The sequence below is a fragment of the Uloborus diversus genome, chromosome 6 (genome assembly GCF_026930045.1).
Source record: "Uloborus diversus isolate 005 chromosome 6, Udiv.v.3.1, whole genome shotgun sequence".
In the NCBI taxonomy this organism is placed as follows: Eukaryota; Metazoa; Arthropoda; class Arachnida; order Araneae; family Uloboridae; genus Uloborus; species Uloborus diversus.
This window is the reverse complement of record NC_072736.1, coordinates 13,011,946-13,024,373: the sequence shown is the minus strand read 5'-3', so window position 1 is coordinate 13,024,373 and position 12,428 is coordinate 13,011,946. Positions and strand designations below refer to the sequence as shown.

Genomic DNA, 12,428 nt, shown 5'->3' with positions numbered 1-12,428 from the left:
TTCTGAGACATCAAAAAAAAAAAAAAAGTAATCACCCTTAATTTTGAATCTAATATAGCAGTTCGTCTTCCCCGAACTAAAGGATCTTCTTGAACAACTGGTTCAACTTCCTCCTCTTCTTCCTCCTCTTCATCATCATCCTAAATTAATAAGAAAATAAATAATTAAAAATTGAGAAAATAAGATTGTTTCAGAGATAAGCTTATTACTGTATTTGACATTATTTTGACAAAAAATATTTTCTTAAAATCACTTTTTGTTAAAATCGTGCAATCTATTTATTCTATAAAAACATGTTTCCACAGTCAGTTTCAATAACAACTACTTTCAGGGCTTTTAGGCGGTGATCCATTCAGGATTTTTCTGGTTGATGTTCTGCCACACCACCAACACAAATAAAACTATATATGTTATGGTAAATGTAGTAAATTGGTAATTGTATATAATTACCAGAGATTATACACAATCACCAATCAATAAACTTGGTAAATGTGATCAATTATTCAATATTTATCATATTTACCAGTTTATTTACAAAAACCCCAACTCGTGATGGAGAATGTAACAAATTTGAATAAATCTCTACAGTACCGAATTTTCAACACTAAAAATTACTTTTACAATAAAAACAAGGTCTGATATCTATCAAAGCTTACAAAAAAACTAAGTTACTAAAAAAAAGTAATAAAAATGGTTTTGCTTTGCTTTACTTTACTTTAATTACATAACTTAGAACAAATAAATTAGATAATGATGTAATAAATAACGTAATCGAAAGCGTCACTACGGGAGGGGAAGAATGAAGCAGTCCACTCCTGATTACTCCCCATAACTTTCTCCAAATAAATCTTAAATTGCTTAATTTATGGAATTTTAAAGAAAATTGGTTACATTATTGTGGGGGCAATATTGTAAAATGCGTTCATAATTTTACTTGTCTCTTAATAAAAATTTTTGATTTATCACAGAAAATGGAATTAATTTCTGACAATTATATGAACTTCATGTTTGCAGAAACTTTGTGTAGTTAAGAATTAGAAAAACATCTTGATGGCTGTTAAAAAATACAATAATATTTCAAACTAAATAAACGAGTAAGAGTAACATTCTTTTACTCTATTTTTCATTAGATATTTTATAAAACACACTTTATATGCGTATAGTGATGTAAAATACCTGGGTATTTATTTTTAAGGGTAAATACCCAAAACGAGTATTTACCCGGGTATTTATTTAAAAAATTTATTTTCAACTAAAATATTTTTCTGTTCTTAATCCACTATGTATACAAACCATATGTAAAACAATAAATTTTTACCCAAAAATTTTATTTTGACCACATATTTAAAGAATTATTGTGTGAAACACAACTTAGCAATCTCATATGATATTCACATTTAATGTGTTGGATATGCCTAATCAATGTTGATAGCCAAATTTCAGATATAAAAAGCTATTCTACAAAAAGTAAAAAGCTTAACTGGTTACAAAAAAAAAAAAAAAAAAAAAAAAAAGCAAACATCAATTGAGGCAGTGAGAAGCAAAGGGATGTAAGTGAACATTTTCAAGTTTTGAGTAAAACACATTTAGAGACAACATCCTAGGTAGATTTTCATTGAAATCTTTTTCTAAATCATTCCTTTAATTAAAAAAATTATAATGATAAATTATTTTTTTATATTTTTAATGTTTCATTTTACAGTTCATGTTTTAAAAAGAAAATCATCACTTTTTTATACCACCTAAATTTTTTTGCAAGATATGCAATTACTAGGGAATTTACCCTGCCTTCGGATAAATATGTAAAAAAAAAAAATGTTTACCTGCTCACCCTACATCACTAATTGCGTGTATTAAAAATAGTTTGAATAAATTTTCATCATGAAGTACTGGGGAGCAAATACAAATGAGCAAGGAACAGAAAACAATATTTTGACTTTTTTTTTGCTTATTAATGTGAAAACTGTTTCTATATTTGCAACGTTATCACTTAAACAGCAATAAAATAAATAAATTAAATCATAGTCTTAATATCTTCTCAGTTTATTCTTCCAAACACCCCTCATGCTACCTTTTTGTTTTGAAATCCTGAAGTTCATCATTGAATTGCTTATACTTCTCCAATTATGGCATTGAAAAGAAAGATTCTTTGGTTCACGATATGTTTCTTTCATAATTTCCTCAAGTCTTTCAATAAAAAATATTATAAACTGTGTAATACATATTTATGTATCAGTTTTACCAATTATTTCATATTTAGATTTTTTTTTTAATTTCCCCCATTCACTTTTCGCATTTTTTTTGTAAAAGACCCATTTTTTGTGTAATTATCCAGGCCTTGGGTAAATACCCAAAAAATATTTACCTACCCGCAGGGTACTTACCCGGTCCACATCACTATATGCGTACAGTATATATTGCAAATAATATCGAAAAATATAAACTGCTTATGTACCTTTTCTTTAGGACTCGTTTAATATTCTGTTTCTGCCACCATGGCCTACTGATAAATGTGTTTCATGAATTATGTTAAACGTTTCTTCAAAATATAAGTAAAGTCTCACATTGTAGCTGTTTTATTTATGGGATAGATTAGTTTTTCAACATTGACAAAACTGTCATTATAGACCAAGAGCTGACCCCCCAAAACACGATTTATCTCTTTTATGGCTTGTGGCCGGTTAAAATAATAAAAAAATGCAATTTAAAACTTTGGCTCGAATCCCCCCCACTAATTTTGGGTCACACGGTTGCGTGGGTGGATGAAAGGTCAAAAAAATGAAAAATATCAAAGTGATGAGTTAAATGGCTAAAAACTATATAATAGCATTAAATTAATAAGAAAAAACCCGTAGCTAATTTCCCCCCCAGCTATGTTGGGGCGAACGTGGTGCCCCCCAGGGGTAAAGTATCGATTATTAAACTTTAAAAAAAATGATCACTTTCGTGGGGGGGAATTTTACAGGGTATTAGTTTCATTATTTTGATTGCCAAAAAAAATTCCCCCCCAGTAACTATGGGTCAATTTGTCAAAAAAATTTTTTTTTGTTCCTCTTTATTTGGTTCAAGTCGAGTATTATTCGAACTTACGCATGACTGTTTAAGTTGCAAAAAAAACCCCCCAAAGTTTGAACGTTTTTTCATTAAAAAAAACTCGTAGCAATCCCCCCCACACCTATGGAGGGGGTTGCTGCGCGGTGCGCAGTTTTACAACGTGGTGCCCCCCCCCAGGGGTGAATTGTCGATTGATTAAATTAAAAATAAATGATCACTTTCGAGGAGGGAATTTTACAGAGTATACATTTAATTGCAAAACAAAATATCTCCTCCCCAGCAATTATAAGTCTACTAGCTGCATTGTCAGGCGTTGCACGGTCTACCTCAAAAATGTACGTGTTTTCGGCGTTCCAAGCATTTTATACAATTATATAAATTTTCTCGCTTTCATTACATTTCTTATTGCTGCTCCACTCTTATTAGTCAAAGCGCAATGTTATATAGCCTATAGCCTTCTCAATAAATGGACTATTCAACACAAAATGAATTTTTCAGTTCGAACCCGTCGTCCCTGTAGACCAAGAGCTGAGCCCCCAAAACACGGTTTATCTGTTTTATGGCGGGTGGCCGGTTAAAATAATAAAAAAATGTGATTAAAAATTTTGGCTCTAATCCCCCCCCCCTCCGCCCACTATTTTCGGGTCACACGCTGCATGGGTGGATGAAAGGTCGAAATAAAAGAAAAATATTAACATAAGTGAAATGGCTAAAAATTATATAATAACATTAAATTAATTAAAAAAAACCACGTAGCAAATCTCCCCTCCAGCTATGTTGGGGCGAATGTGGGAGGCCCCCCCCCCCCAGAAGTGAATATCGATTGTTAAAATTAAAAAAAAAAAATCACTTTCGTGGGGTTGGGGATGGGGAACTTTACAGGGTATTTGTTTCATTATTTTGATTTCCAAAAAATCTCCCCCCCCCCCAGTAACTATGGGTAAATTTGTCAAAAAAAAAGTTTTTTGTTTCTCTTTATTTGGTTCGAGTCCAGTACTATTCGAATTTTCCCATGACCTCTTAAATTGTAAAAAACAATTGCAATTATTTATTCGGTAAAAAAAAAACACGTAGAAAATCCCCCCCCCCCAGCTATGTTAGGGCAAACTTGTTGCCCCCCCAGGAGTGAATTATCGATTGATTAAATAAAAAAAAAAAGATTACTTTCGTAGAGAGGAGGGATTTTCTCAGAGTTTACATTTGATTGTAGCAGGAAAAAAAATCCCCCCCCCCAAAAAAAATGTTTTTAATTTAAATTAGAAATTTTGAAATATTTTTCAAAATGAAAGGAAGCAATACAGCGTCCGTACATCTGCTTCTACCATTGTGTGCTCAGCATGAAAAGAATGAAGGGGAAAGTACGCCTGTGATGATTTCTTCTTGCTGTTTCGAGGGCAGTTTCGTCAGTGATCAACTGTAGCCAACACAGTGAAGTCGTTATAGCTGTTGGTTTTTCTTTTCGGAGCACGCTGTACCGAATCCTTAAACTGAAAACGTAAAAAAATCCTTTTTTCAAAAATATATTTTGATGTTTTTATATTATGAGTGTTTTAAAGGGTAATTTTAAGTGTAGCCAGCCACCAGATAAAAGATAATTTGGTATATTATCTCCAGAGTATACATTTAATTGTTTTAATTGCAAAAAAAAAAAAAAATCTCCCCCTACCCCAGTAATTATGAGTTTATTTCACAAACAAAAGTGATTTTATGTTAAAATTGCAATAACGACATTTTTACTTGTAAATGTTAATGCGTTAATCCGATGCGTTAAATGAATTTTTAAAATAATAATTTGGAAATTCATATAGATTTATTTACCTTCAGCATATTGGTTGTGATAGTGTCTATCTAGTTTGATAAAAATGTTCTTGCAATCTCGATGATATAAATCTGCTTCTGTTAAGAACTCGGAAAAATCTAAATCACGGAATTTCAGTTTTCAGTGTTTTCGAATCTTTGAAACTTTTATTCCTTCAAATAAAGTTTCTGTCAAAACATTATCCTTTATCTGGTGGCTGGCTACACTTAAAATTAACCTTTAAAACACTCATAATATAAAAACATCAAAATATATTTTTGAAAAAAGGATTTTTTTACGTTTTCAGTTTAAGGATGCGGTACAGCGTGCTCCGAAAAGAAAAACCAACAGCTATAACGACTTCACTGTGTTGGCTACAGTTGATCACTGACGAAACTGCCCTCGAAACTGCAAGAAGAAATCATCACAGGCGTATACTTTCCCCTTCATTCTTTTCATGCTGAGCACACAGTGGTAGAAGCAGATGTACGGACGCTGAATTGCTTCCTTTCATTTTGAAAAATATTTCAAAATTTCTAATTTAAATTAAAACATTTTTTTTGGGAGGGGGATATTTTTTCCTGCTACAATCAAATGTAAACTCTGAGAAAATCCCTCCTCTCTACGAAAGTAATCTTTTTTTTTTTAATTTAATCAATCGATAATTCACTCCTGGGGGGCAACAAGTTTGCCCTAACATAGCTGGGGGGGGGGGGGGATTTTCTACGTGTTTTTTTTTACCGAATAAATAATTGCAATTGTTTTTTACAATTTAAGAGGTCATGGGAAAATTCGAATAGTACTGGACTCGAACCAAATAAAGAGAAACAAAAAACTTTTTTTTTGACAAATTTACCCATAGTTACTGGGGGGGGGGGGGAGATTTTTTGGAAATCAAAATAATGAAACAAATACCCTGTAAAGTTCCCCATCCCCAACCCCACGAAAGTGATTTTTTTTTTTTTAATTTTAACAATCGATATTCACTTCTGGGGGGGTGGGGCTCCCACATTCGCACCAACATAGCTGGAGGGGAGATTTGCTACGTGGTTTTTTTTAATTAATTTAATGTTATTATATAATTTTTAGCCATTTCACTTATGTTAATATTTTTCTTTTATTTTGACCTTTCATCCACCCATGCAGCGTGTGACCCGAAAATAGTGGGCGGAGGGGGGGGGGGGGGATTAGAGCCAAAATTTTTAATCACATTTTTTTATTATTTTAACCGGCCACCCGCCATAAAACAGATAAACCGTGTTTTGGGGGCTCAGCTCTTGGTCTACAGGGACGACGGGTTCGAACTGAAAAATTCATTTTATGTTGAATAGTCCATTTATTGAGAAGGCTATAGGCTATATAACATTGCGCTTGACTAATAAGAGTGGAGCAGCAGTAAGAAATGTAATGAAAGCGAGAAAATTTATATAATTGTATAAAATGCTTGGAACGCCGAATATACGTACATTTTTGAGGTAGACCGTGCAACGCCTGGCAATGCAGCTAGTAGACTTATAATTGCTGGGGAGGAGATATTTTGTTTTGCAATTAAATGTATACTCTGTAAAATTCCCTCCACGAAAGTGATCATTTATTTTTAATTTAATCAATCGACAATTCACCCCTGGGGGGGGGGCACCACGTTGTAAAACTGCGCACCGCGCAGCAACCCCCTCCATAGGTGTGGGGGGGGGGATTGCTACGAGTTTTTTTTTAATGAAAAAACGTTCAAACTTTGGGGTTTTTTTTTTGCAACTTAAACAGTCATGCTTAAGTTCGAATAATACTCGACTTGAACCAAATAAAGAGGAACAAAAAAAATTTTTTTTGACAAATTGACCCATAGTTACTTGGGGGGAATTTTTTTTTGGCAATCAAAATAATGAAACTAATACCCTGTAAAATTCCCCCCCACGAAAGTGATCATTTTTTTAAAAGTTTAATAATCGATACTTTACCCCTGGGGGGCACCACGTTCGCCCCAACATAGCTGGGGGGGAAATTAGCTACGGGTTTTTTCTTATTAATTTAATGCTATTATATAGTTTTTAGCCATTTAACTCATCACTTTGATATTTTTCATTTTTTTGACCTTTCATCCACCCACGCAGCCGTGTGACCCAAAATTAGTGGGGGGGATTCGAGCCAAAGTTTTAAATTGCATTTTTTTATTATTTTAACCGGCCACAAGCCATAAAAGAGATAAATCGTGTTTTGGGGGGGTCAGCTCTTGGTCTATTACATCATATCTTTTCAGTCAACGATACCCTACGGAATTTTTAAAGCCCTCGTCACTTTGAGATACTATATGCCATAGAAAAAGCCAAATAGCTGAGGAAACTGAACAAATTTTGGCAAAGTATAGACTTTTATTACATTCCCCATTACGAGTCCGGGATTGTATAAATTAACCAGTAAATGTGATAAATATGGCTAAATAATCAATAATTTATCACATTTACCAATTTTAGTGGGGATTGTATAAAATCACTGGATTTATCACATTTACCGTAACATTATATATATATATATATATATATATATATATGTATATATATACATATATACAGAGAATATTTTATAGCAAGAAATTTATTAGTACGTATCCAAAATAGAATTTTAAAACAAGGTAAAAATACTCACTTTTAAAACAATAGCTATGCTTTTCAATTTTTTCTTACTGTTGGTTAAGATTGTGCATGGTTGATTCTAAAAGAACAATAATAATAATAATTAAAAAAATAAAATGAATTGCACAAAAAATTTTAAACCACATTCATGTACAGTTGATTATGGTTAATAGGACTACATTGGGACAGGACCATTTTGGTCCTAATAACAGGCTGGTTTGATTAAGCGAACAAGACCCGAGTAGTTGGGGACCGAACATGCAATACACAAAACAATTAAATTCCCTTATTATTATTGTGATCCCCATACGTATGGTGAGCATACAAGGAAGAAAAATAGTTGTTTGCGAAATTTTTCTATTAAAAAATAAATTAAAATAAAGTGAATAATCTTTTTATACTTGTTCAATATGCTCAGACCAATAAGATTTTAGTTATTTCTTCCTGTCAGTAGCAATTCAATTCAATAACCAGAGTTAACTAAAAATATGAGGGTGAAAAAATAAGTGCTAAAAGGAACTAATTGGTCAAAAATTCAAATGAAATGTAAATTACTTATTTTACAACAAAAAAACCACCTTTTTTTTTGTTCTCCAAAAAATTTATGCATTGAACGTGTTTACTGAAATGTAGAAATTTGAATTTTTTTTGATCATTGCTGGAACAGTGTCGCCATGCAATCAAAGAGTTTTGTTACCCATTGTTTCCTGCATATATTGCTGTCTTTAGTTGAAAGTTACAAGAAACCATTACTAATTTTTATTGCACTAACTATTAAGTTTGTTGACCCACTTGAAACTCGCTTGAAGTGGGCAATTTTTAATTTTTTCCAATTTTTCTTATGTTATTTGGTCTGATTAAAAGGGTTTTTGAGCCCAGTAAGCGAATATTGGGCTTGTATAATGGGATTTGTTTTGGTTCTTTAAGATTTGGTCTGATCATTCTTGAACTCTCTTCCTTTCACTCATGTTGCACAAATTTGCATTGATACACAAAATTGTAACATTTTTTAAATAAAAATTCTTGGAATTACAATCTCTTCTCTTGTCAAAAATACATACTAATTTAAAAATATTCTCTCACAAAAGTCTTCATACACTTTAAAAAATGTCTATATATTATTGATTAATCTCACTTTTTATTAAGTTATTATTTAGTAGAATATCATTCAACATCCACAACAACATTTAAACACCTGCAAATAGATTTCAATGTTTTTATTTTATTTTTTGTGCAATTTCTGTGGAAGTGTTCAACCACACTTTTGGGCTAATAGATTAAAATTGTTTTGTAAAATATTTAAACGGATTCATTATTTCATCAAAAAATTCCTAACTATCAAGTCCTGATGCTGATATGCACCCTCAGACAAGAACACCTTCATGGTCCTGATTAACTGATCCAACTAAGTTCTTAAGATTAAATTCCTCATTCTGCTATTTACAATTATACAACAATTTAACCAAATGTTGAATTAATTTTCGTGTGTAAGTAATTTGTTATATCCAAAACGTTTTTAGCTTATTTATCATAGATTTTGCAACAAAAAACCTAATTTGTCTGTTTTTTGCACAAACAAGAAAATTTTAGTGGAAGGAGGTTCCATTTAATCCAGCTAATCAGAGGACTAAGAGAACAATTTTAGGCGAAAATTAAACGTACTCTGCAAACTTTTACAGCACTCAAATTTGTATTTTTCATAATTTTTTTTAACTGCAAATCTTCAATCACGCTTTGTTAACTTTGCTGGTAGACCTTTTCTTACCTTGTTTTTGATCCAATTCTTTTGTTTGAAGCATTTTATCAAGCACTTCACTATAAAATGGTGTAAGTTAACTAACATTTCAAACCAATTTACCGCTACTGTGAGGGAAAAAAAAAATCAAATTTTGAATGGTGTTTGTTGTTTTTTTACGAATAACAGCCATTTAAAAATAATAAGTAGAATATTAGGGAATAAATAAACAAAAAATTAAAGCTAAATGACTTTACAGTGTTAACACAATGAAAAAAAAAAAAAAAAAACGACATGATAATTTTAATTATGAATTTCTACGAAAATATTTCAGTGCACAATGATTTTGTGGCGTATTTTTTCCGTTTCTTCATTTTTTGACAAATTTCAAAAATAAAATCAGGCAATGCTTTGAAAAAAAAAAAAACTACTGAGTTTTATTTAGAATGACGAAGGAATAATGTGAAGAAAAAAATTAGACTTCATATTCGAATTCAGTTTTGCGTTATTTTGGTTTTATTACAAAATTTCAAGGTGTACGAAAGCTTTTGGGAGCCACTGTATAGTCTCTAGAATTTACAATGAAAAAAAATCAATGGTTGCTAGTCTTAAACTAAAATTCTTCAGAAGAAAAAAAGAAATTTTTAAAAAACTAATTCAAGATTGCTTTTTTTTCTCTAGTATGAACACAAATAAAGATTGACAAATGAGTCTGCAAGAAACACAGGGCTCCCAACACATTTAAGTCATAGAAAAGGGTAAAAGAGGACCACTTTCAATCAAAAGGGACTAAAGAGGACCAGTTAGGATTAAAAAGAGGACCTTGAGAGGACTATTCATAGAACCCAGGGAAGCACCAAAAAGCAAATTCGCTGCCTGCTGCTAAATCCATGAAGATAATTCGTCAATTAACCACAATAATGACTTTTAATGAAACAATTCCTTATCATCTTCCGTACAACTGAACTTTTTAACTATAGAATTAGATTATTTACAAACATGGGGGGGGGGGGGGGGGTGACCACAAGCATGTAATTAACGATCTTACAGAGTAATTTTAACTGAAAAGTTAAATTTTCATACTAATTAACTGAAAACTGATTGATTATAAATTCAGCTAAGTGACCGATGCATTAGTGCATACCTAGTTAAGATTTTTTAGATACAGTTATTACAGTAAACATCTTAGTTTGATTAACAGTAACTGACTGATAACAATCACCGAAAATAATCCAGGAGACAGGAAATGATAATCCTTTTTTTTTATTTTTGCAACAGCAAATTAAAATTACAATGACTCAACTAAATGCAGTTTTAAATTATAAATTACTAAATTATCAGAATGGAAATAGCTCAGTCATAAAAGGGAAAATTAAAATATGTAATTTTTAAAAACATAATAAGTGAAATAAAATATGCCAGTTTACTCTCGCATCTTTTCCCTTGATGTTCGTAAACCTCAGTTTCAAAGCAGATTCAACTTCACCATCTCTTTCATCACTCTTTCGCTTGTTTAAATTTTCATTTAGTTTCTCTGTGCTTTCAACCTCATCACGATGTTTTAGAACTTAGTATTGGCCAAAAATTTTATAGCTGTGCTGCAGCATTTCTTTGACTCAGCATGGTTAAACTGTCAAAGCGTTTCAAAATGTAAATTTCTTCCTTAACAGTTAAATCATTGTGCTTTTCCTCTATGGGTAAACTGTTTGACCATTTAGAGTGAAGTTTTTAAGATGGACAGGGAGAAAAATTCTTCTGCATTACAAATAGAAGGGAACTTGTTTTGCCAGAAGCTACATTAAGGTCTGCGTTAAAATCGACATTTTTGATGAAATATTCGTAATTGTTTTTATGATTTCATTTTGCAGTCTGATTCATTAGCTTTTCAAACCTGTCTTAGTTTTTACTCTATGTGAATTACAACTGGAGTTATAGCTGTATTAGTACACTGAACTCCAGACCGGTAGTTGCATTTAAACGCGTTATCTGAAGAACGATATTTTTGAAGAAAGCTGTCTACTGCAACAATGATATCTCAAAAAAGTTATTCCAGTATTGATGTGAAATTTTTTGAGATAGTTCTCTGTAATATGCTTGATGTTTTCCTCTAAAAGCTAAGCTGAATTTTATTATTAAGTAATATTTTCATGCGGATAAGTTTAAACAAAGGCGTTTGTTTATGAAAAAATATCAGTATAGGAACTTTGCCATACAAATGTATTACTACAAGGGTTTGTGTGTGATTAGAAAACAATTTTGTTCACAGCTGTTAGCGTAAGACACGTTTTTTCGCTATTTTTCTTTAAATTTGTCCATTTTTTAAATAAATAATATTATAAGAGCTTTTATTTTTATTTTTTTTTCATAGTTTTGAAACATATGTAGTTAAAAAAATGTCCAGGTTATTTTTCAAAAAAATGTCTTCGAACGCAGTCGGATACCTTAATTCTCTAGAAGTAGGAGAAAATCACTATCTGCAATTACGGACATGCCCAGTGACGAGTTTTGCATGTGCAAATGAAAAGCATCATAGGGCACACTGACAACGAACTTCCTGTTGTTTCCTTCCTAGAAAAAGTTTGCATTGCTATTGAATGCCACACATAAATTTAGTCTTGTCAGGGTTTTGCCTTTGTATTTCTGTTGATTGAAGAACAAAAACAGGGAAAAAACTGAAAGTTTATGAAAAAGTGATAACAATAAACAAAGACACTAATTACAATATCCAACATTTCTAACACGCCTTAATAATTTCGGGACTTTGTGATTAATATTAAGCGAATGATAACATTAACCCTGATCAAATTAAGCGGCGCCTACTGTAAATAATAAAATAAATAAATAATAAGTAGCCAAAATAGTAAAAAAAGAATTACCTCATTTACTGCAACAGTATCACCTATGAACAAGGCATAAACTTCAGACTTGCCATCTACTTTCTTTTCCAAGCCAGAGAAACCAATGTTGATACTGAACACCATACCTGTAATAAAGCATTTGAATTTAACATACAGAAAATTTTGCTCCAATGAATTTTCAATTATATAATCAATAGAATCATGTATTACCTTTCTTAGCCATGGCAGCTGTTTTAGCAGTAATGGCAAGCGTGCTTTCTCGAAATTCTATTCCCATAGCAAATCTGCAATGAGAGAAATCAGAAATGTCTTTCAATTAAATTAAAATTAAATATTTCAACTCAACAAAGGAA

General features: G+C 31.6%; 1 protein-coding gene across 1 annotated transcript in view; it reads right to left on the bottom strand.

The window, feature by feature from the left end:
- The window catches only part of LOC129225140 (FACT complex subunit SPT16-like), a 67,601-nt gene that overhangs the window by 36,173 nt on the left and 19,000 nt on the right, over positions 1–12,428 (bottom strand). The window contains exons 9-12 of the mRNA XM_054859701.1: positions 12,286–12,359; positions 12,094–12,200; positions 7,496–7,561; positions 36–140 (exon numbers count right to left, since the gene is read on the bottom strand). Coding sequence (XP_054715676.1) covers positions 36–140; positions 7,496–7,561; positions 12,094–12,200; positions 12,286–12,359 — 352 coding nt within the window. The remainder of the gene's footprint in view (positions 1–35; positions 141–7,495; positions 7,562–12,093; positions 12,201–12,285; positions 12,360–12,428) is intronic.